Source organism: Melospiza georgiana, chromosome 1, assembly GCF_028018845.1.
Source record: "Melospiza georgiana isolate bMelGeo1 chromosome 1, bMelGeo1.pri, whole genome shotgun sequence".
NCBI lineage: Eukaryota > Metazoa > Chordata > Aves > Passeriformes > Passerellidae > Melospiza > Melospiza georgiana.
Genome location: NC_080430.1, coordinates 11230901 through 11255815, shown reverse-complemented (window position 1 = coordinate 11255815; position 24915 = coordinate 11230901). Strand labels below are relative to the sequence as shown.

Here is a 24915-nt window from a genome sequence, read left to right as displayed (position 1 = left end):
TGCTCAGGTCACAACAGCAAGTTAAAACTATGGAAAACCTCTCCTGTTTTGGTCTATAAAATCCTGTATTCTAACTCATTAAGAGGCAGAAGGGTGTTAATCAAGTTCCTGTCAAATTGGACACCAAAAATTAACATCAAAGACACTCACTGCACTGCACCTCCCCACCCAAAGAGGGGTTTAAAAAACAGTTTGCACAATATTCATACTGGTATAAAGAAAGAAAAATACCTATATTTAATTAACTGTCTTAAAAACATGATCTTTGCATTATGCAGCAAATGGCATCTTAAAAAGAGAAGCACAAAAGATATTCACCTAGCATCTGTAGTTCTAACCCAAATATAACAGAGATCCTGCAAGACAGCTAATTTCTGATTATATAAGCTCCTTTTGTTCTCCACATGCACAAGACCACAATGAGTTATGACATTTCACTTCTGAGTGTCGTAACTGTGCCTGTAAATTTCTTTATATGGACTTGTTTATTCATTTAGCATTTGCAGAACTCTCTTAATGTGCCTCTCCAATAAAGAATCATATTACAAAACGTTCTCTGTATGAAAATTAGTGGAACTTCACAACTGACTTGTTAATGATGTTGGCAAAGCTGCAAGTGAAACCACAATAAACATTTCTGTAGCTGGCCAAAACACATTTCCCCCTCCCAAGCTCTGTTCCCAGTTTTCACAACATGCCCTTATCTTACCTGAGCCAACATGCCCTACATACTTGACAAGGCACTTCCCTGTTTCTATGCTCCACAGCAATGCAGTGTGATCTACAAAGATTAAAAAGCAGCTGTAAATAGTTAAAAACATATGTTTTTCATTTTTACCCTTTCAACAAACAAGTTAACTTCCACTGTAGCACATACCATATGAAATAGATTTTAAATGTAGAACTCTTGACTACCACTTTATATACAAAATATTTTCTTATCATGGTACACAACTCCCCCAAAAAGTAAAGGTGCTGTCCTAATCAGATTATTTTGCAGCAGGGCAAATTGAAAGGCAAATTCTGTATAATGCTCCAGCTGTGTATCATGAGACTCAGGGACAAAAAAAAAAAAAAGAGAAAGCACTCCATGGTGAAAAAGGCAGCCACTACAAACAGGAATTCTATGCACAATCTATTTACTTCCTGCATGGAAATCCCAAATGCACACAGGTCACTGCAGAGCACTAAAAAAATTAATTTAAAAAGGAAATCACTCCAAATGCCACTCCTTTATCCTGCCACACCCAAAAATAAATAATTAATTTCAGTATTTAAGTGGGTAGAACTTTAAAGCTGAATTGGAGAATTTCCAGGAGGCTTCCAGGTTAAATCAGGACAAAGACATGATGTCCCACACAAAGACAAAATGTTTCCCCTCAGCAGGCACATAAAAGTTGTAACAGTTCAGTTCAAGCAGCAGAGATTTCTGGTCCACAAATGTTAAAGTCTAGTCAATACCTTCAACTTCAAAAGAATGTCACTTCAAATTGACTGATTCTATCTGGTTATTATTTATTTTCTTAATAATTTTCCAAAACTATACAAGTCTCTACATTGATTTTTGGACTATAATAGATTTAGTGACTTGTTCATTAGTACTTGTACCCCCTCAAGTGGAAGGAATAAATCTAATAAACTAAACAGGAATGAAAATTAAGATTTTTAGCTGCCCCAGTGTCCAGAGGCAAAAGACAGAATGCAAGAATACAAGAATATGCCAACTATGACCACATGTACAGCTTCTATAAAACAAAGACTAAACAATGCTAGGACAGAAAACCTGCAGGGATCTCTGTATCCAGCCATACGGAATTCTGTGCCACAGGCCTCCTCAAGCAAGCAGCTCCCCATGCCACCCACCCACCCCACCCAACATGCCAGAGCTGACTAGGGAGAGTGTGACCTGCATGGGAGTGACTGGCACACACTTGAGGAAGACCAACAAGCATGCTTGAACCTTCTAAGGGAAAGGAAATTCCAATTTTAAGAATTTTTCAGCTACAGAACTTCTTTAAAAGGACTCTTTCAGTGTGAAGCTCAGTTTTTGAGTATGCTTTGGATCTGTATTTGCTATAGCTTAGGGACTTAACCAGAATTTTCTAAATATTCATGCAACACAAAACTTTACCAGCAGATGCAGTTCCCAACACCACTGGCTGAGTTTTCGCGACACTGACATCCCAAATACCATCCCTGTGGCCAACATATTCCTTTACCAGCTGACAGATTGCCCTTGATGTTGTAGTTTTAAAACTGGATACAATCTGAAATAGCAGAGACACCAACATTTTTTTTTCCACATTGATCCAAGATTAGGTAATTATCTCACAGATAAAAATAGATATTAACTTTTCCATGATTCTTCAATATTCTGACAAATCACTACTGTCAAAAATGTGACAATTGATGGTAGGAAAGTGAGTTTAGATGCAAACATACCTCTCTTTTTTTTTTTTTTCAACAGCAGCCCTTTTACAGAATGCAAGACAAACTATTCTGTACTACAATAATGCAATCTTATTGGAATAATGAGTTGTACAGTTGCAGAATGCATTTCTCATTCAGTCTGGGTAAGGATTTTAATGGAATAAAAAAGGAGAAGAGCAAACCCAGCAAAAGACCTTAAAACTTTCCTTGCTATTCCCAAACAAGTACATCTGGTTACTCAGACAGTCCCTGCTAGCCAGTGTAATGACTTTGAAAAAAAAATGTATTTATTATATAACTCTAGTAAAACCCAGAAATATTCCAATTTAAAACACTCACTGCTGCTTTTCTTTAAAACTGCATGAAGCTAATCAAATCAAACATCAACCTGAGAGCATATGCCTGTTTATTTGTGTAATGAAGCTTTTAAAAATAGATGTCAAACTCATCTAAACATTTGATAAGCATGCTCCCTCAAAGTGAAGCTATTAGGGGAAAAACAGAGAAGGCTCATTAAATCCAAATTACTATGTGCATAAGTAATATCAAACAAAAGGAAGAAAAGTGTAGTAAAACAGTATAACTACAAGTCACTACAGTGCAGGAATGCTCAAAACACTCAGCATCTACAGAAAGGATGCAAATGGCAGAAATTCTGCATTTTCAGATAAAGGAAGTGCAATATTCCAAAAAAAAAGTTTCTCTTGCTGAACACTTCCAGAGACAATTGAAACCAAGAGTCATGAAAGATGGCTTTAAAAAGTTAAGACCACCATTACCAATACCCTATTTTTACCCTATGAGTCTTGAAGCTCCTAACTCTTCTTTGAGAAAGACTATCTCAAAAGCTTTGTTAAACTGAAACAAAAAGACAACTTCAATTTATCAATGTTTTCCTCAGCATGGAATTACAGGCAGGTATTTGACCAGTTAAATCAAAACCTTTAAATACATCAACACAAATCACATTAAGACTTATCTACAGCTTAGCAAAAGTTAGAAAGTTAATTAAGTCTACATTTCAGATACAATAAACTATGGTTAAATCCCATTAGTTTCTGGTATTAAAATAGAAGGTCTTAAGTATGTCATTAAAGCAAATTACTTCAAAAATGATTTTTAGAGCTAGAAGAAAATCTGCAAGAGCATTCCAAACCCTTAGCATGTCAACTCTCCAATGATGAAATGATAATGCCCTATTTGAATTCCAAATTATCAGCTAATATGCATTTTGGTTTCACAGCAGCAGAAGGAGCAGTCATTACAGATGCAATGAAAAGAAAATAGGCTAATGGTAAAGATTATTAGTTCAACCATACTGCAGAATTTCCTCAATTTTGAACACCATCCTATAGATACAACTTTGAATACAGTCCTCAAATTGAATGGACTCATGTATGAGAAGTGGAACAGCTGAACTAAGTACTAACAGGAAAGGACTAATACATCACTCAGCTCAAGCTCCAAACTTGGTATTTTCCAACTCATCCTGTACTTGCATTCTATTCTGTCTTTCTAATGTTGAGTCAAACACCCACACAAAAGTTTTCTAGAAGCTAAACCCTACCCATCAACAAACACAGAATTTCCAGAACTGCTGGACAGTGGTTTCACTGATCATTTAATGGCAAGGATGTAAAACTCCTTCTGAGGTATTAGCAGTCTTTAACTAACACACAGAGGAGTTCAAGAACACTATCCAACATTAAACATCCTGACACAGATATTTACTCAACACACACTTTTTCCATGCTTTTTTTTCCTTTCCTTTTTTGCTGCCCTTCACCTCACATACCAGTAACTGGATAAACTAGACAGGACTTGGACTACTTCCTGCTTTACTAAACACACATAAACAATGTCCCAAGCCAGGAAAGGAAATATTTAAAGAACATGCAACTTGCTAAAAAGAGGTCTCTGTAGTGCAGAAAATTTCTGAAGTAACTTCTGTAGATCATCATACACAAATAAATGACCAAGCACATCCTGAGTGTGTTTCAGCTTTGCTTGTCCTCTTTCTTAAATTGATACAGTTTCATGTACTTCCTTCTACAAAAAGATTTTTTAATAGGAAAACAATTGTTTACTATGTGAACAAGTGAAAATTGAGCACAAACTGAAACAATTGCATGGCAACCAGAGTGAGGCACCCTGTAACAAAGTTTCTTACACAACCAGGGCACATTAGAAATAAGAATGAAAACTTTATCAACTCAGGACCAGTCCAGAAGCATTACGCTGTGCCTGATGAACAGAATGTCCTGTGAAGCAACTTTAGGCAGTGAGGTCAAAACCACATAGTCAAAAAAAGTTTTTTTCCTTTTAACTACTGGTGCATAAATACTTTTTTTAAGAGACTTTATCCTGATCTAGACAAATCAGAGATGCTGCTATTTAGCTTGGATGGAGCAAGTTACATCATTTCAGCTTATTTTAGGACACTGCATAAACAATTGATGCTTCCCTGATGTTGTAACAACTTTCATAAGCCAAGCATCATTAACAGCAGCTATTACATTTTGTTAACATCAAAATATGGATTTCATATAGTGATTCCTGCATCTAAAACCAACTGCAGTTAAATTATGGAATCTTGTCCATCAACAAAAAAATTACTTTTATCAGCACCAAGTGTTAAATGTACCTCTTCAGGATTTAGACACTGGTGGAAAACCCTTCCTGCTAAAACCATGCTTTTCTAAAATGAGTTTTGCCAACTTGATATACAGCTAAGTGATGAAAAATATTCCAGTATGGAAATCTCACATGAAGGGCTTGAATTAAGAATGCTCACTTCAGCATTTTCTCCAAGAGAATGAACAGGTTGCTTCAGTATTTCTTACCTGTCCTACTATTTCTTACCAATATTAAAGCAGTCAAGGATCAGACTTCTCATTAGATTAAGCAAATAGTGAAAGTTTTTTTCAGGAAAAAAAATGAATTCTATATGCACTGTCAATCTGAAAAATGTAGTTGTGTGCAATTACACAAAACAATTGGTTTGTAAGACTCAAGTCTCTTCTAATCTTCCACAAGCAAAAAAAACCCCAATCAGTGCAAAAAACCACATACCTAAGAACCCCCTGTATGGTAGCAGTATAAAGGCAGGGCTGAAGAGAAAACTTGTGACCTCCTACCCCAGGGAGTTTGGAACACAACCATTTTGGGAAACAGCATTGTTCATTCAATGCTCACAGAAAGTACAGCCATAAAAATTTCAAAGCTGCTGAACTCTTAAAACTGTAAATGTGTTTTTCCTCAGACAGGGTATTGGGGAAAAATCATGGTTTGTTAGAAAGTTATGTTCTTTCCTAACTCTTTGCTATAGTCTCTCTGTGGGTCAAAAGGCAATAGTTTACAGTCTTGACTCTTCTGTGTGGGGAGGAAGGACAGGTCCAAATAAAGCACTTCTGTGAGTGCATTAAGATCTCAAAGAACACACTGGACAGAGATATTCTCAGTGTTGTAACTTCCTTCAGCTCCTGTCTACTCCCCAGTACATTCTGACTCAAAGTTGCAAAATACATCAGCACATGCTGGCTACCAATTGATACAAGAGATGAGCATAATGTTCAGGTATTAAATTCTTCATGCTCCACTAGTCATGGCTGCTTTGCTGTGCATGCATATCAGCTCCCCAGGAGTCTCCTCCTCCTCATACTTCCCAGCTTCCCATGCTGAAGCTATGAGATCTCGCTGTCTTGCTCAGGAAAAAATAAAAGTGCTACATTGCAAGGAAGTAAAAAGAAGACAAGGATTTAACACCTGCCTTAAAAGCCCAAACAAAAAAAAAAAGAACCCTATAAACAAAACAAAACAAAAAGAAACTAAACAAAACCAAAAAACCCACAAAACCACTAGAGGGTACTAATTCATAACTACATAGTAGGTGCCAAAACTATACAGCCCCTATTAATATCATGTTGTCACTATTTAAGTGGTCTCATTAAAGAATTTTCAAGTCATTAAGTCTTGAAGGAGGCACCTTTATGCATCAAATTGGCAAGAATAAAAGTTTGAAAAACAACAAAATAAAAAGGAGACCAAATAAATCACAGTAGCTTCAGTCTATTTCACCACCCTATTCCTACTCTCAAACTTTCATATTTAAGAGAAGGCATTTCCAAGACACCTACACCACATATCAGCCTGCATTACAGGTCACCACAGAGCTGACCAAACAGCTGGTTCACATTCCAGATTCCACTGTGGTTTCCTCACATTTTATTTAACCTTAATAATGTATCATTAAATTACTCTGATATAGAGAAAAAAGAGCAGCAGGTAAACTCTCTGCAAAAACTGAAAAAGAGGAGAGAGTGTGGGAAACAAAAATACCAGGCTGATGCAGATGTACAAAATGAAAAGCATCACAAAGGTTAACTGTGCCATACACCAAGCAAAAAAACAGCACTAGCTACTGATGAGCAAGGCTTGCAATATAAAGGAAACAAATTGTTCTAGTCTCATAGCTAAAAATAAAAATTCTTTTAAAAAGGAATGTGTAATAGTACACACAGAGGCGCCTACTTAAATCTCCATTTCAACTGTAATACCCAAATCTTATTCAGAAATCCACTAGCAAGTTCTCTATTTCCCTCAGAAAGAGAATTATTTTTTTAGTCCTGTTTACAAAACAGCACTCCCACATACACATGTGCACACTCTCTCCCCTCCAATATTCCTTCTTCAAAAAAGGTGAGCAATTATTGTAACAATATCATATGGTATGGTTGAAGTAATGGGTCACGGATGAATCCAAGATAAACATACTGCTCCTTAGGAGGCAGATTTATTTACAGACCAGCACTACCCAGCTTAGAGAAACCACAATTCACAACTTAAAGGACAGTCATGTTAGTTTCACAAGTACACATGGATGAACAGAGATTCAGTTGTCTCATACCTTGCTAGTAGATGCCTTGTAAGTTGTCTTTAATTTCTGAGAAAGCTGACTGGTACTGTGACTGGCTGTGGAGACAAATAAATTCAAAGGAAGATATTTCAAATACAGCATTAGCTTGTTTGTGTAAGTAACTGGTATTCATTCCCTTCAGTAACATTCAACAAAGTACAAAAGGTGGATTCAAAAATACTGGTTTAGGATTGTTTGTGGCTCTCTTACCTTTTGTTTTCAGTTGTCCTTTGCTCAGCTCAGCACCATCAACTGTCTGTCCTTCACCTGCTAGGCGCTCGTTCAGTGTATCAATCTCCCGACGCACTAACAAACCCAGAAATTCACATTACTACAGAAACTGACTATCATTAATAACAGCATTAACACACTACTTAAAAACTGTTATGGTTAGTAAGTAAGGTATTTTATGCTAAGGAGAGGAAAGGAGATGAACTGGGATTTTATAAAAGCAGATTTTATAAAGCAAGACTCATGCTGAATTTTCCAGAGACCAACCTTGACCCAGATTCCCACAAAGTATTGGTGGCTTCTAATTACTCTTACTAATAAATGAGGCTAAGGTTTAACAAAACCATTTCTGTGAAATACATGGCCCATCTGTATTGAATTAAATCCAGCAGAAGACAGAAAACTTGAGGCACCATAAATATTTTAGCCACAGAATTAGCACATCCTTTCTTAACACAGGTTTTATTAATCACAAAATAGCATTCTCCCTAAATACTTGTCTACTACTAGAGTCTCACAGGAAAGGTAGTGCTGCAAATGACTATTTTTTATACTTTGGAATTTATTTTAAAAGAAATTCTCTGTACAATAACTCCTGCACTAGTGTAGGAATTAGACCAAGAAAAAAAATATTAGACTGAGCATGAGAAGAGAAAAATTTAGAAATTGGCAGGGGGGGTGAAAAGAGATCACAATCATAACTAGAGCTGTGAGGTGAAGAAAGTAGATAAAGAAATGGAAATGGAAAAGAAGGAAAATAATCATACTCTGGAGGGTACAAATCCAGCACTTGTTTTCTGACAAATATTTCTGAGGGCTGGGGATGGAAATTCTACTTTTCTTGCTACCAACCAACTTCTCAGCAGGAGGCCAAGAGTTCACTTGTGCAAATTGTCACTAAAAATGCATACTTTTGATGACAGCTTTTAACCAAAACAACCACAGGTTTTAAGAGAATAAAAAACCCAGAACATGTCAAAAAAGCAGGCAGGATTTTTTTTTTTCATAATGTGTCTGGTTTAAATGTGGGAACTGATTAGGTGTGGAAAAAAAATTGCCTTGGACCCCAATCAGACATATTCCACAATTCAGAATCCAAGCCAATGTAACACAGCTTGAAATTCCAGCAAGGGAATTTTATAGGCCTGTGTTACTTAACTTGGGATCCTCTTGCATCACCTTGGATCACTTACATTATCAGACAACTGCACTGTCATCAAACAAACAGCTTTTTAAGATAACACCTGGAATTTTTATCTGACTGCTTGACTTCAAAACTCCTGAGCAGCTGCAGGTGCTGGTTATGCAATGTGTAAGTAGTTTGATCCAAAACCACCCCATTTCACACTTTTTCAAGTAGGATTTCTAATTTTATTTACTAATATTACATAATTAAAATTAAGCCTATTTATTTACTAATATTACATCATTAAAATAAAGCCTGTAAATATAAAACATTGCCAAAAACTTCAAAGGCTGGATGGAGTTTCTGGAGATTAACATAACCAGAGCCTACAATGATAAGGAGCAGACCTGTCACTGGCTTCCACAGACATCAGTTCTCACTGCTTGCATCAAAGAGCTAAGAAAGTGATTTTTTCTGAAAAGGTACAAACTCCATCTTTGGCTACAAGTTCAGAACAACTACTAAACTGCTCACAGGAAAACTACACTAATTAATACTGCATTATCCAATGTAAACATTTTAATTAGTATTAATATAACCTAAATAGAAACAATTCATAAGTTGGAGAAAAAACTAGATACTCACATTCCAAATTTTCAATATACAGGTTTTCAAATTCCCGCTCTATTTGCCCAAAAAGTTCAAGGAGTGTATTCCGGACAGCAGATGGTAACTTAGAATCCTAGGAAGCAAAATACTGGGGGATTAGATTTTTCATTACATATATTTGATAAAATTACTCTTCAGTCTTGAACTGATTTTAAGAGTTATCTCAATGTCCCAGCAAGGAGGCAAATTAAAACTACTCCTAGTGTAGAAACAAAACAAATAGCTATGTGCATCATAGAGTTATTCATTTTATATATTCTTTCTCTTTCAAGGGATAGAATTCAAAACACCTATGGTGATATTTGTTTTCGTTTTCCCCACTAGAGAAAAATTACAAAACCAAGATGCATGTACAATTCATTTTAAAAAATAGAAAGTGAGAAAAAATTTCTTTTAAATATCAATATGTTTCCAGTTCAAGAAGAAATACCTTTGTTTGATAAAGTAATTCAAAAGTTGACTATGCAATGGGTTAGAAAGTTGTGAACACAATGCATCTTATTACCAAAGCTTAAGACAAACTAAAATTTTAAATGTATTTTTGACATTTACCTACTTTTGTCATTAACCATAACTAAGTGTGAAGAAAAACTACAATTTCTAATCCTTCCCTCCTCAGATATTACTCAAGCATTCTATTCCTCAGATGCTCGTAGACCACACTATGTAAATTGGCTTACTACACTTACTATTTACCCAGGTAGCCAGCTCTAAAGTTCTTTTTAAAAAAGCTTTCACTGAACTGAGTCACCTTCCGTTCCAGCCCCGGGAATTGTCTGCAGGCACAGCGGGAAAGGCCGCCCGTGACCCTGGCTGGGCAGGTTATTTCCAAAGTTTAAAGAGAGAGCAAGAGAAGGCACTCATAGCCATGACAGAGCACACCTGCTTTGTGCACAATTTCACACAGGTTCACAGCTGGTTTAAGCTGTGGCACTGTGCTGGAAGAAGTGGGACCACGCTCCTTAAGCCCCTCTACATCATTCCTTTCTTCATCTGCCTCTCCTCAGACAGGGTGAGACCAGAAGCACAATAGATCCTAATTAAAACCAACTTGAAACAGAACTGATTTAACAAAAATACTAAATACATTAAACACTGTTAAGAGAAACACTGAAGTTAGAAGAATTATTTCAAAATCAATTACCCAATAATTTCACACAGCAAGGTTATGGAAGAAACTAACTTATCCTACAACTTTTGCAACCAAAAGGAGATGTATAAAAGTTTTTCAAACCAATTCTCAAAGCCTGAAAGAATAAACAAATCTAAACTTGTAATGAAGTAACCAACACAGTAAAATGCATTAACTTCCTTTCCTCTGTTTAAAATTGGCATTGTTTAAAACAGCTTATTAAAACAGCATGTAATAATGTTATCTCTTTATCTGCAAAAGTCCTTAGCTAGATCTCATGAGGTTTACAGCTCCACTGTGAAGGGGCACTAATACTCTCTACTTGATAGAATCTGCCACCCAGCTGCTCAAGGTCAACAAAATCCAACAAGATGATAGATAAAACATTTTAAACACCTATGCATTACAGCCTAAAACACTTGAAACAGCTTAACATTTTGGTTTACTATGCAGGGGTGACAGCATATCTTGACCTCTCAGCTGCCCTTCACAGCTTTCCTGAAGTAAGGCTGCAATACTTACAAATGCATGAAGAGTTTTCTATCCAAGTACTTGATTCTCCAACTTTTAGATGACTAGAAGCAACAACCTAGGCTCTGTTAATTCCCAGAAAACTAATGCTATGATTTACTAAAAAATAGATTTAATTAAAATAAAACAGTCACAACACTGAGAAAACACCAGGTTTTCCCTTCAGTGTTTCTGCAGACTTCAGTGTGAGGTTTCTCGCAGCCAAACTTCATTTGTATTTCAAACCAACTGTCTCATAAAAATCAAGCTTTGCATCATCTTTGCCAGTCCCACACTAACACTGTGTAGTCAATTTGACAATAAATTCTTTTAAACTGGCATTTGCTTATATTTGCTAGTACTGCTTCTGACAGAAGCCTTACCTACTGGTAATCTCAGAATTTTTAGGTGCAACATTCCAAGTCCAGATTGCACCCACTACTCTGACATGATTAAGAAAGCTACAGAAGCAGTGGCTGCTGTTCATTCCCTTAAATTTAATCCCAGAATAGCACACCTTCATTTGAGCCAAACAAGACAAACAAGCCCACACAAACAAAAATCTGAGTTAGCTCACACTTCTGTCAGGCAGGCAGTATTTGTTTACTTTATGGAAAGGAATGCAGAACAGCATTCCAACTAATATTTTCCCTATCAGAGTCATCATAAGAAGTATCTGGTTATTCATACTTCTGCATTGCTGCCATTCCAAGAAAGCAAGAATCAATCTTGATTTTTTTTCTTTTGCAGGTGGGAGGGAGAGGTTGCAGTGAATAAACAGGCTGGGATTTTTACCACTGGCTTTATGGCTTGATTATTCATCTAAGAAAACACAGAAGCTGATAAACTCCACAGGTCTCAACACAACCTACCTGAAACACTGTCAACAATCACGTCAATCATCTCCAAAGGCAGTGAGCGCTTACAAACAACAAATCTGCTGTTCCTGCAGCTTTGCTGGACATACTTCAATACTGAAGTTTGTTTAGCTTCTCCCCATAGGAAAGACACAAAGAGTGATGCAAGCTCCCCAGCAGCAGCTCACCTGCCCTTCCAGCATGTCTCTGTGCAGCGCCGCGCGCTCCTGCTCGGAGCTGTTGGTTCTCCGGATGGAAAGGCTGTGTGATTTACGCTTCTGCTTGGCTTGGCGAGCAGATGCACAGCTTCCACTTTCTACTGGCATTACTTCAAAAAAACAGCTTCACAGAGGCTCCTATGATAAACTAAGGACAAGCATTACACATTACAAATTGCCAAATGAACCGCTATTTAAGTATTTTTTTCTCAAAATGGAAGGATTTGGTTCTACTGAACTTTGGAGTTGTTTGGGTTGTCATTAAAAAGAAGAGATCCATCTTACTTACAGCTGGTCTTCAAACAACATTAAGTCCAAAACCATATGCATGTAGGTAAATAGAATGGAATTGTTTCTGCATTATTTATTCATTAGCTAACAAACCTCCACAAAAGGAAAATTAATTCCACTTCCTTGCTCATTTTGGAGAACACCAGCAGAGACAGCCCCAAAATGCTTCCAGGAAACAACTATTATGCATACTATAGTTCAATGAAATGCATGCAAAATTAAAACCCAGCTGGAAAATGAAAGCAAACATGGTAATTTAGGGACACTGTCAGGTTAAAAATGTATTATTCAACTTTAAGCATTACTGTACGAAATTTAACAGATGTCCTTGTTCAGAATTAGGCAGAAACTAATTTTCATTACAGAAGTTCTGAAAACTACCTTCCACCATTTTTGGAAGCTCATGGTTTCACTTTCCTTAATAATGAAAATGCCCATGAATTTATGAAATAGTGAAAGTGTGCCTGACTTAACAGGCTGCTGGTGATGTGGTTAATTTCTGTCACCTTGATAAAGCCAAATATATGCATTTCAATATGCCTAAAACCACCTGACAGTATCACCAAACAGTATTACCATGTATGAGCTACTGCTTCCCCTGTTTAAGAAAAATCAAATTATGTCTGATTTATTGCATAGATGTGGAGAATATATATGAAAAATCAAATTATGTTTGATTGCATAAATATGGAGAATATGTTCTTTACTGTCAAAATCTTATTTTTCAAACATTTAATTACTGGATTTTTTAAATTTAAACCCAACACTCAACAGAAATTAATTTTTGTTTCATGGAGTACCAGTTGTTAAATATTTCAAATGTTTCAGGATTGATTACCCAAAATTTTTCAATCATGCACAATAAGAACAAAATAAAAATTCATTCTCCAGCATAAATCATTTCTGAAACAACAATCAAAACTTAAAATAGGTGCAATAGTCTGCAGAGAAATAGGAGAGCAGAGTTGGCAAAGCTAACCAGGCAACTGAGCTTCCTTTTAAACAAGTTGATCAGAGAAAATTTAAACCAAACCCAGGACCACTTCCAATTTAAGATCCGCCAACACGCTGGATCTCACGCTAGGAATGAGCACCAGGCTATGAACAAGGCAGGCATTAACCACTTCAGGGCTTGGACATGGTGTGTGCAGCTCTCAACACATCATAAAGCCAAGGAAAGCACTACTAAAAACACAGTATGCACTGTGAATAACATGAGCTTGAAAGCTCCTTTGGGTTTTAAATAACAAAATGAAAATGTATAGAGATACAGGTATTAGTATCAAAAATGAGACTAGATTTAGTTAAGATTTTAATGCCCATCCATCCTTATTAAAGAACTTGGTATTTTAATTAGCTTTTAGAAGTGTGTTCCAGTAACCTGACACCAATTCCACAGTGAATCTAAAATAAAATTTAGGCTGCATCAGTGACCTGTACTGTACTAAATTTTATTTTTCATATCCTCTGGATTCCACAGAGTCCTCCCCTGCACCTAATCCCATCAGGGCTTTTAATGTGTGATTAATCAGTAGTAACTAAATAGCTATATTCACAAATTAAAGAAGAGGCTAGAAAAAACTACCATTGGGTAGTTCCTTATTTGCCTAAATTCTGCTATTCACTATGGCTAGAGTCCTCTACAAAAATTTTTTAAGTCCATCCCATAAACAGTTACTGTCAATTCTCTGGGCTTCACTAAGTATCTTCCTGTTCATGGACATATGGTCAAGAATGAGGAACAGGTTTTCCATGCTCATCACATTTCTATTTCCTTTCAAAAGAGGATCAAATCCCAAGCACACATATATATTCTCCCCTCTTCCACCCTGCTTCCTAGCTCCCTTGGGAACCACTCTTTCATTGGCTTTCAGTGACCATACTCTGCAGTTTGGGATTACATTTTAAGGCCAGAAGCATCAGCGTGCACACAGGTAGATTTGTTAAGATAGTTTTATTCACATAGCTACTATAATCCCATAAATCCATTAACACCATTTCACTTAAGATCTGGGGGTAAAGGGGGGTAAAAAAAACCAAAAGACAACTTCTAATCCCTGCCAGATGTGGCTCCTGAACTGTTAGACACAAAGATGTTAATGTGGCATATGCCTTACAAGCCACTGTTTTAACTATATCAGCATCCACTTGCCCTTTCTGCCAAGCTACTTCATTTTGGAGGACATTACCCGGCAATATCCTTTTTTGAGTAAAATGATTTGCATTGGAAGGCACCTTTAAAGGTCCTCTAGTCAGACTCCTCTGCAATGGGCAGGGACATCTGGTTGCTCACCAGGTTGCTCAGAGCCCTGTCCAACCTGACCTTGAATGTTTCCACGGGTGGGGCATCCATTGCCTCTCTGGCCAGCCTGTGCCCATGTTGCACCACCCTCACTGTAAAAAATTCTTCCTTCTATTTAATCTCAATCTACCCTTTTTTAGGTTCAAATCATTACCCTTTGTCATATCACTATAGTCCTTGGTAATAAGTCTCTCCTTCTCCAAAGTTCCCGTTAAGTATTGAAAGGGATAAGGTGACAGGGACACCCTGATAAGGTGTCCCCAGAGAATCCTCTTGGGCTAAAACCCCATCTCTCTCAGCTTTTTTTTCCACAGAAGAGGTTTGCAGCACACTGATAACTTTTGTACCTCTTCTCTGAACTAGCTCTAACATGTCCACATCTTCTTGTGCCATTGCCTGCAGGCACACATTTCTGCCTCATGTCTGGTTTTTCATGCCCCAGGTCCCTCTCTGCTGGGCTGCTCTCAATCTGTTTCCCCTCCAACCTGCACTGATACCAGGGACTGCTCCAACCCAAGGTACAGATCTCTGCAGTTGGCCTTGTTGAACTTCATGAGGTTTGCACTCCTGAAGCCTGTCATGGTCCCTCTGGGTGCTGTCCCTTCTCTCAGTGAATCAACTGCAGCATCACTACATGCAGATTTGGCAGCTATACACTCTAGCACATAGAATTTAAAGGGACACAGTCATATGCATGAGATTACATCTTTACAGAGTGAAATTCTCACATTTCTCTACGTAGAAGTTTCTACTTTGGCAGCTCGTGAGCAAAGGGAGCAGACTGGGTAGGAATCACTGTCTCTGTAGCCCTGCAGGCAGTGTCCCTGCCAGGGACTGCCCTCTCCTCATGCAGCAGCATGACACACCACCCATGCACGTTCTGGAGAGGGCAAACATGCAGCTGTTCCCAGGCTCGGCAGGAGGGCGCACACAGCCACAGCAAAGCTGAAACCAAAGAGGCCACAAGCAGGCATGTGCATACAGAGGATGGCAAGGACAAGTTAAGGGGAATAGCTTCACTGCCTTTAATAGTGTTGTTCTGAATCCCACCAAACAGCCTGACAAACTTTGAGTCATGGAGCAATAATCAATACGTTTTTCTTAGAACAAGGATTTAAATTCAGTTTTAAAATAGTGACAGTGTCCCTTTAAATATTAACTTCACTTTGACAATTTCACAACTCTTCTGATCCAATTGCAGCAGTAAGAAGCTATAGGTTTTTCAAGAGTAGATTTCACAAAATAGATCCTTGGCAATATGATGCTAAAAAAATTAGGTGCTCATTTCTAGCAGTTACCTGATTCCCCTTATTATGTAAGGTTTTCAAACAATGAAAATTACCTGTCCAGAATATCAGTGTCATGTTACATATCCTATGAAAACCATATTAAATATTGATTAGTGAAACAGTCAGTAGTACACAAACCAGTCAAAGTCTTTCAATTCTTTGAAACTTGTAGTTAGAACACACCAGACAACAGGAAAGGGGGGATGAGGGAAAACGTAAACACAAATGAATCCCAGTGAAACCAAGTAAGAAAAAAGTGCTTCAAAACAATCCATTATATATATTAGCCAGATATAGTTAATCTTAACTTTTCCAAATGGGTTCTGAAAAGAAAAATTCACTAAGGTCACTTTCCTTCTACTCAGTAATGCCCCAAGTAGGATGGAAAACCCACCAAGAAGCATTGGAACCTTGCTTCCTGAATCAAATGAAGCTAAAAATTAGCAATCAAGCATAAAAAAGCCTGAAGAAATGTACTTTCTGAGAAAAAAGGGAGAGGAGGAGAAAGAGGAAGCACATTGTATTGCTAAAGTATTTTCACTAAGGGTGGCAGTTCACAAGTGCTGTATTACTAAGTGAGATTAAGAGACATACTGAGCTATTCTGCTCAATCATTTTGGAAAACACTCCAATTGCACAGACTTCACACAGTGATCTGTGAAAGCCTCCAGAGAACCTTTCCAGCAATATAAATCTGCAGAAGTAGGGGAGTAAAAGGTGTCCCAGAAAACATCTAGACCACAGGTGGTTACTGCTTGCTAAATGCAAAGATACTCCAGTATTTCAGATATGCTGTTTAATTAAACTCACAGGATATTTTACAGGGTGTTAAATTAAAGTTCCACCACCTACCTTTCTGTAACAGATGTACCCAGTCAGTCACAGGAAGTATTTCATCAGAGTAACAGTAACGAGCAGATGTGTAACCAATTACTGTTTTAGTCAGCTACAACAGAGAAACAGCACCCACAAAGAGTGCACACACTGGCCTTTCCAGACTTAAAAACTCACTGCAGCAGTAACTAATCATGCTTGCCTACTTCTGCTCTTGAACAGAGAACAAGGAGGCTGCTGAAAGGAAAGAATTCCTGGGGTATGCATGTTGCTGAAGCCAGGGAGAAAAGCTGTGCTCTGCTGTCAGAGCACAGACAGAATGGCTACAGTATTGCATTTCCTTTTTTGTTCATTCAAGACAACACACAAGTTCTGTAAAGGGAAAGCATCAGGAAGATTCAGCAACATCTTCCCCAACATCTCCCTGCTCCATTTTCTTTGGAGTTTAGAAATAGCAATAGTTGCTATTTAAATGATTGTCTCAAATGAAAAAAAAAAAAAAAACATACCATTTTAGTGTATTTGTGTGTGCTTAAATCTCTTCATCTCATATCTCCCGTTTTCAAACATAGCTTAGAAGAAAATTTCTGTGTATACTATATAAAACACAAAGACATTTTACAATAGTAATTATTGTCTAGTGCAGCACTAAAACCTTCCAATACAAAGATGCCCATTAATGTAGGGGAGTGTGTGGGTTTGGGGCTTTTTTTTCCACAAAGCAGGGAGGGAAAACAGAAAGAGAGAAGAATGATTACAGTTATTAGGTTCTTAATTACATGGAACTCAGTTTGACAGCATTATTCATGAGTTAAGGGAATTTAAGTATCAACATATGCCACTACATTCTTTTATTAATATGCAAAGAAATCAAATTTAAAGGAGTAAAACTTTCATTTTGAAGTCTTCAGTGAACAATTTGCCTCAGTGATGCTGTACATTCAAGTGCCATTAATTCAATGCAAGCTGCAGGACTACAGCACACCTGAGAAAGACCAGGCTAAACAGACTGCTTTGTAAGACTAGCTGTTTAGCTAAAGGTAAATATTTAGGAAACAAAACCATTCCAGATCATCACAGATGATGCTAGAAACACTAATGAGTGTGCTCAAACCTTGTGAAATCCACTCGAGCATTACAACATTGATTTTTCTTTTTCTAAATTTAGTGCAGCTTTCTTTCAAGTGAAGCTGAGTGTTCCTCGAAATGTAAAAGGGGAAAGAAAGCAGGGGGAAAGCAGGCATCCACCACTGAGGGTGACAACCTCCTTTCAATAGAAAGCCGAGTAAAGAAGCTGCACCAATAAATTTGAGGTATGTTATACAGCTGAAATCAAGGATAAAAACTTTAACACATTAGTGAGTACCTACTCTAAGCAAGCTTCTAACACCAACATCCAAATGTAAAATGTAAGCCAGCCCAGTTCTGCAGCCAGCAAGCTCTGATCTTGCTAATTCAACTATGTCAGCAAATGCTGCAGTCACACCAAAATGCAGGGCTGACCCAGCCTGCCACACAGTCTGCTGAAGCAAAAAATGTTACTCCCACCATACAAGTTCATATTATCTAATACTAAACAACAATAATTAGCAGATTTGGACTTTGTTTAATATGGTAGAAACCTGCCTGGGTCCACTAATAATCATCAGACTAAGACCTGAAAGCTTCCCTTTGAGACCAGGGCTACCTGTGCTCACTGAGGGTGCTCATTGTTTGAACTAGTTTAAATGGTGAAATACAATATAATCTTATCTTCAACACTAGTTAGTAACCTATCAGTATATATTGTACCCTTCCTTTATTCAGAGGTATTGATGAACTGACTTTATTGAAGAACTCAAGGGATAGCATCAATTCCTGCAAAATTACTTACAGCTGGTGAACTCCTAAAATATGAAGGGTACTTTATTTCCTCAGCTGTTTCACAGGCACTGCAGCTCCCATTTCTGTATTAGCAAATCCTTAACAGCCTAGAAGTAGCCTCCATGCAGGCACAGGGATGCAAATACAGGACCTGAGGGTGAGGAATCCTAAGGAAGTTCAAAAGCAAAAGCAATTTAACCAGGTGTTTGTTCAAGGAAGTACTGCACCACACTCAGAAGCTAGAATCTTATTCTGCTAGTCCCTAAACAAATAATATTTGTGTATTTGTTATGGATGTATTCATTAATTGCTGTTATGGTCTTATTCAAGCACAGTGACCTCTAGTATCACTGCTCTTCATCTGGGAATATAAAGTAAACTAAAATCTTTTCATTCTTAAGACTTGAACAAAAGCAAGTAATTTTGACTCTGACTGTAATATATCTAGCAAGCTCTTCAGAAGCACCAATAAATAATCTCTGCACAGCACATTCTTGAGGCATTACCTCATGTGATCTAGCACAGAGAACTACAGAACCTACCAACAGACCATGTAAGAGCACTGTGAGCACCCAGCCTACCATCTTGAACAGCAAGCCTAAAAATAGTCAGTACATATTGCTTGCAGATGAGAAAATACAAACCACTCTGGCTTGCAAGAAGACCATCCTGATTCCTGTCCATTCCTCAGTGGTCATTCACAGACCAGTAACCAGCTCTCCCCCACAGGGCTTTGAAGGGTTGGCCTCCAAAAAAAGCCCCTCACCCTGGCTTTCACCTTTCACCTCACAAGACAACCTACTAGCCTTAGCTCCAAGACTTAAAATTCCATGACATAAAATGATCCTAATCTCATCTCAAATGTATAGAATGCAATACCACTTAATTCCTCCTTACTTGGCACATACCAGTTGTGGCTTGCAATTTCAGGATAGGAGTCAGATCTTATTGTAAGCCATTATTACCACACAATATTTGTCTTGTGACTGTACCAACAAACTTAAGCACTTCTGTCCATACTAAAGACTGCATGCTTCAAACAAGTCCTGAATTAAAGAAATTCATGGTGGAAGGGCCTGTCTATATTAAATAGGCAGTCTCATCTCAAAATCTTTAGATTAAACACGATAAACATAGTTCAGGGACAAACATACACATAAACAACTGGCATTAAAAAGACAATCAACATTACAGTTGGCCCTAAATGCTAATGTTTAGTGCCAGCACCTTTTCTTAAAATAACTGCCCAAGTCCACAACACACAAAGCAACATCTAAAGTTACTACAAGACAGGTTAGAGCTGACATCATGCACAAAGATTATCTAATCGTAACTACTCATTAGAAAACATACTTGTGGGTTCTTGGGGTTAGCAGTTCTCATTCAAAATGATCAGAAACGCCAACAGCAAACTAGCTTGGAAAGCAGTTTCAGAAATTTGCTCAAGGAAAATGATGCAGTTGTAATGTTGTAAAATGGGTGCCTGAACAACAGACGTTCGTATCATGTCAAGGTGCACTCAATGACACTGAATCACTTCGAAGAAGCTGCTCCACCAGTTCCTTACAGAAACCTTCCATTACATTACTGTTATAGAAAGCCCACTTCACAGCACTAACAAAATAAATTTGACAAGCTGGACAAGAGAGATAAAAACACACATAGAAGTTTCTCTTTTCTCACAAACACCATGATGTCCTTGAGCCACAGATCAACACAACTTGAAAGAAGTTTTCCTCATCTTTGCAAAGAATGGAACCTAAGATCCACTCAACCCCTGAATACATTAAGCATATCCATTCTTCCCTCAAACTTATTTTCATGGGGTTTTAGCTCAGAAAAGGAGAGATCTGAAGATGGCTCTTTGCAGACAACTTTTATCCATCTTGGACACTTCCATGTCATCCTCCCACTGCTGAAGGCCAGATTCACCCCATGCCACCACAAACTGTGCTCCCCTCATCATTTAGCTGTGCCCCACTTCAGAAATTTGGGGGTTTCACGTTTACTCCATTTGCACAGGTGTCAGAGGATCTGAACTCCACCTGTAAGCTCCTGGGGCTCTATGCTTGGCCTGTCCTCAGGGTAGACAGCAGCACACGAACAAAGTTAGCGAGAGGAGTCTCCTCACAGCACCCTCGGCTTCCCCACCGCAGACCTGGAACCATCCCTACAGCCTGGGGCTGGGAGCGCTCAAAAACCGCCACACACAGAAGAGGAAGGACAGCTTATTTTCGCTTATTTCAGGTTTTTATAGGAGAACGTGCAAGTCATTTCACGCGGAAATCAAGCAGAATAGGACGGGCAGGGAGGGGGTGCCCGGGCAGGAGCCCCGGTTTGCGCCGCGGGCCTGGGCGGCGGCGGCGGCACAGCGCAGGTAGCGCGGCCATGGTGCCACCGCCGCTGCCCCGGAGCCCGCCCGGAGCCCCGCAGCCCTCAGCCCCGCGGGCGGCCGCGAACATGGCGGAGGGTCCGCGCCCCGCAGCCCCCGCACTCACCTGTCAGCCACAGCCGCGGCGGCGGGCGGGGAGGGGCAGGGCCGCAGGCGGCGCGGAGAAAGAGGAGGGGAAGGATGAGGACAACGAGGAGGAGAAGGCGGGAGGGGCAGCAGCGGAGACAGCAGCAGCAGCAGCGGCGATGATCGCGGCGCCGCTCGGGCAGGACGCGCCTCCCCGGTGCCGAGCCCTCGCGGCGACATCCGGCGGAAGCGGCGCAGCCCCCGCTCCGGGCCGCGATGGCGACGGGCTGGCACCGGGACAGCCTCCCTCCCGCCCGGCACTGCCCGCGGGCTCGGGAACGCCCCGGCCTCAGGGAGAGCCTCCCGCCCGGCACGGCCCGGGGACTTGGCAGTGCCCTGGCCTCAGGGAGAGCCTCCCGCCCGGCACTGCGGGAAGGGAACAGGGAGAGCCTCCCGCCCGGCACGGCCCGCGGGCTCGTGAACGCCCTGGCTTCAGGGAGAGCCTCGCCGCTTTGGCAGTGCCCCGGCCTCAGGGAGAACCTCCCGGCCGGCACTGCCTGGGGGCTCGGGAACGCCCCGGCCACAGGGAGAGCCCCGCGGGCCCGGGAGTGCCCCGGCCTCGGGGAGAGCCCCGCGGGCTCGGCAGTGCCCCGGCCTCGGGGAGAGCCCCGCGGGCTCGGCAGTGCCGCCGGGGCTGGGCAGGAGCTGCCCCGGCACCCCGCACTCCCTGGCCCCGCTGCTCCCGGGTCCCGCAGTGCCGGAGGTTAAACAGCGGGCTGTGTGCCGTGCCGAGCGCGGCCCCCCGGGGTAACGCTTGGCTCCCTCACCGTTACTGTTACCGAATTGAAACTGCTGCTGCTGCTTTGGTTAGTCAGTTACCTCCCGTAACACTGCATCAGGTGGGCTGACAGGGAGATGAAACCTTGCTGGAACACCGCTGGAATTCCATATTTTTTTAATACAGAAGGGCTGGGAGATACTGAATGTGGAATTTTTCCGCTGTGTCTGCAGACCGAGTGACAGGGGCAGCGCATCAAAGCTAACCACGACGTTCTGCAAGCAGGCTGTTCACTCTGAAGCCTACAAGGCGTAATTGAAATGTGATTAATTCCTTTGCTGATTAGCACTTGGAATAAACCTCCACCTAAAATTCTTATTCATTGTAGCAGATAGTGAAAGTCAAAAGAGGCCTTCGCCTAATTATTTTCTCTCTTCCGGCAGATTATCTTCACTGCCTTAGAAGAGGTCTGTAAAAAGGCCAGAAGAACATGTGCCAGTGAGAGCTGGAAATATTACATTTTCTTTTAATGTGCTTCCCAACTACAAATCTGCCTGCAGTTCTCATTTGTCTTTTTTCCTTTCTACTCACTTCTGTGCAGTCATGTCTTAAAGCTGTATTAAACAGCAACAAAAATAGTGGTTTACCTCTTTACTAGCATATTTTTCATTACTGGAGGTCAATCTCCAAAATCACTAATTGGTTGAGAACATCCTGTAATTTTAGCCTATTCCCTTCTTCAAAGCCACTAAAAGAGAGCAAACTAAATAGCTAAATGGCTTCAAGGAAGGGAAAAGAGGGGAGACTGCACAGGCAAAAGGAGAGGGACAAGGGATGGAACAGATGTGCCCAGGAGGAAGCTGAACACAACCTGACTAAATGCTTTGAATGAACTTTGAAGTTTGATGCTTTGAATTCTCTTTAGAGTTGGTGCAGTTGTGGGTGGCTCAGCCATCTTAGCCAAGTGACAATTCGAGTTCTCAGCTGTTCAGTTTCTAACTAGACATTTTTAAGCCTCATAATCCCTACCAAAATTACTTTACACTAATATAACTGTACTGTACTGTAACAATTTTAGCTATATGTATGAAGTAAAAAAATGTCCAGCACGAAGAACCACCTTAGAGATTTCCTGGGGAGAACACCTGGCAGCTTTTTTCTCTTCTGGAGCAGCACACTCCCCAGGAGCAGAGTGCATTACAGAGATGGCCATATTTTCACCTGAATAAATGCAAAATACTGAAATGAGGAAAGATGGGCTTAGACAATTTTTTCCTTAATACAGGGTGCCTCACCTGAAAATGAGCAGGCCCTGTATGGATGCAGTTGCTTTTTCATGAGAGGAGAATGACAAGTGGCCCGTTGTCACTCTAGCTCTGCTGCTGGTTTGGTTTTGTCGTGGCACTGCAAGAGTACCAGGAGCTGTGTAATGTGTAGGAGCAAGTACAGAACAAAAGACTGCTTTTCACAAACTACCTGATACGAAACAAGAGACATAAATATCAATACAGGAGCCATGGGAAACAGGGCAGTACTAGTCAGCACCTTTTAAATAGGTTTTTCAATAAGAATACAGTAAATAGAGTGGGAAAAGTTAGGTTGTCCTGGACAAATCTACTTCTGCACCCATGGCTGGACTAGAAAAGAGAAGATAGGAGGCTTGGGAAGTCAGCAACATGGCAGAGCAATAGCTGAACCTCCCAAATCAGCATTTTTCAAACCTGTAAATGTAGCAGGAAAAGGCAAAGCCTTCTGTCCAGAGCTCAAACCAAAAGAAATAAAACTAAACCAAACCAAACGACCAAAAAATTCAAGACAGAAAAGGACTCAAGGGTTATTTCTTGATTCATATAGGAAACCTTCTAATAACTCCTTCCTAGAAGAGTGGTTTCCTATACCATTATTCATTCACCTTATGCTGTATAAAAACATTTGGAAGCCATCCATCACAGCACTCTTTCCATCAGCTTGAGATAGCAGAACAAATGCAAATACAACATCCTACTTAGATATTTAGCATATATGTATTACATTCTTACTACAAAGACATCTGTCTTCTCTGAAGCGAGCTGAAGCCAACCCACTTCCCTGAAAGAGGCCTTTTAAAAAGAGTCAAGGGAACAGGAGATTAGCTAAGACTGGGAAGAATTTACTTCTCACTTCAGATAAAACCCAGGTTGTTTCTCACTAAGCACACGAGTGGATCATTTAGACAAATATTTTGTGAAGAGCTACAGCTCCAGGCAGGAAAGGACTCACAAGAGAAATTCTCTAGGGAGATCAGGAACAAGGATAGCTCTGTAGCAGAGAAGGGTGAAGTGGAAGTCTTAAACATCAGAGCAAGTTAACAGGAAGGTGAAAAAGAACAAATTTGCACATGAAGGGGGGGAAAGAAGCCCATTAATCTTCCTTGGAAAATCTGAAAACTGAGGACAAGCATTTTTCAGGAGTTTATGCATTCTAGGCTGGGGTCAAATCCCAGCTTTCTTTAGCATTTATTTCATCTTGTAGCTTGTTTAACTTGCTGGAGAATTGAAAGGTTTTCCTTGAGTTTGGTGGGTATTGCACTTCCCTTTCTCTTAGTAGGCACCAAAACTATGTCAGGGGTTAGCAACTGGTTGGATTTTCAGGGGAATGAAAGACTTTCCAGTTGTTACAGGAAACTGTCTTTACCTTGTTAGCTGAGTGTTTGAAAACAGTCAGGGGACTTCAGGAGATGCAAAAACTAAGTCTCAAAAGCATTTGTATGTCACTTCAGGCATTCAGTTTATGCAGGGTGGAGTACAAGTGAGGTGAGGTAACAGTGAAGTGCATACCATTACAAAAATTAGCATGCTTTATGTTCAACACAGAGCTTTGAAGGTGAAGAGCAAGTCTGGAGGGGAGCAAAAGGAAAGATGATACAGGGGACATAAAACCTGGCATCTGGTTAAGGGCTTGGGAAGTCTCTCCCTTGTTTATTTTGTGAAAATGGTTTGTTTGTCTCTGTCATCCTTTGGCCCTGCTTCTTTG

The 24915-nt window shown here is 39.9% G+C and overlaps 1 protein-coding gene across 2 annotated transcripts in view; it reads right to left on the bottom strand.

Moving 5' to 3' along the window:
• The window catches only part of WDR37 (WD repeat domain 37), a 44524-nt gene extending 23167 nt beyond the window's left edge, over window positions 1-21357 (bottom strand). The window contains exons 1-8 of one of the 2 annotated variants that reach the window (XM_058031954.1): window positions 21166-21357; window positions 16024-16055; window positions 12059-12236; window positions 9348-9444; window positions 7556-7651; window positions 7337-7401; window positions 2132-2267; window positions 710-781 (exon numbers count right to left, since the gene is read on the bottom strand). In XM_058031954.1, the coding sequence (XP_057887937.1) occupies window positions 710-781; window positions 2132-2267; window positions 7337-7401; window positions 7556-7651; window positions 9348-9444; window positions 12059-12196 (604 nt within the window). In that variant the 5' untranslated portion in view covers window positions 12197-12236; window positions 16024-16055; window positions 21166-21357. The remainder of the gene's footprint in view (window positions 1-709; window positions 782-2131; window positions 2268-7336; window positions 7402-7555; window positions 7652-9347; window positions 9445-12058; window positions 12237-16023; window positions 16056-21165) is intronic. The other variant, XM_058031964.1, reaches the window with a different exon arrangement.
• Between the last annotated feature and the right edge of the window lie 3558 nt (window positions 21358-24915).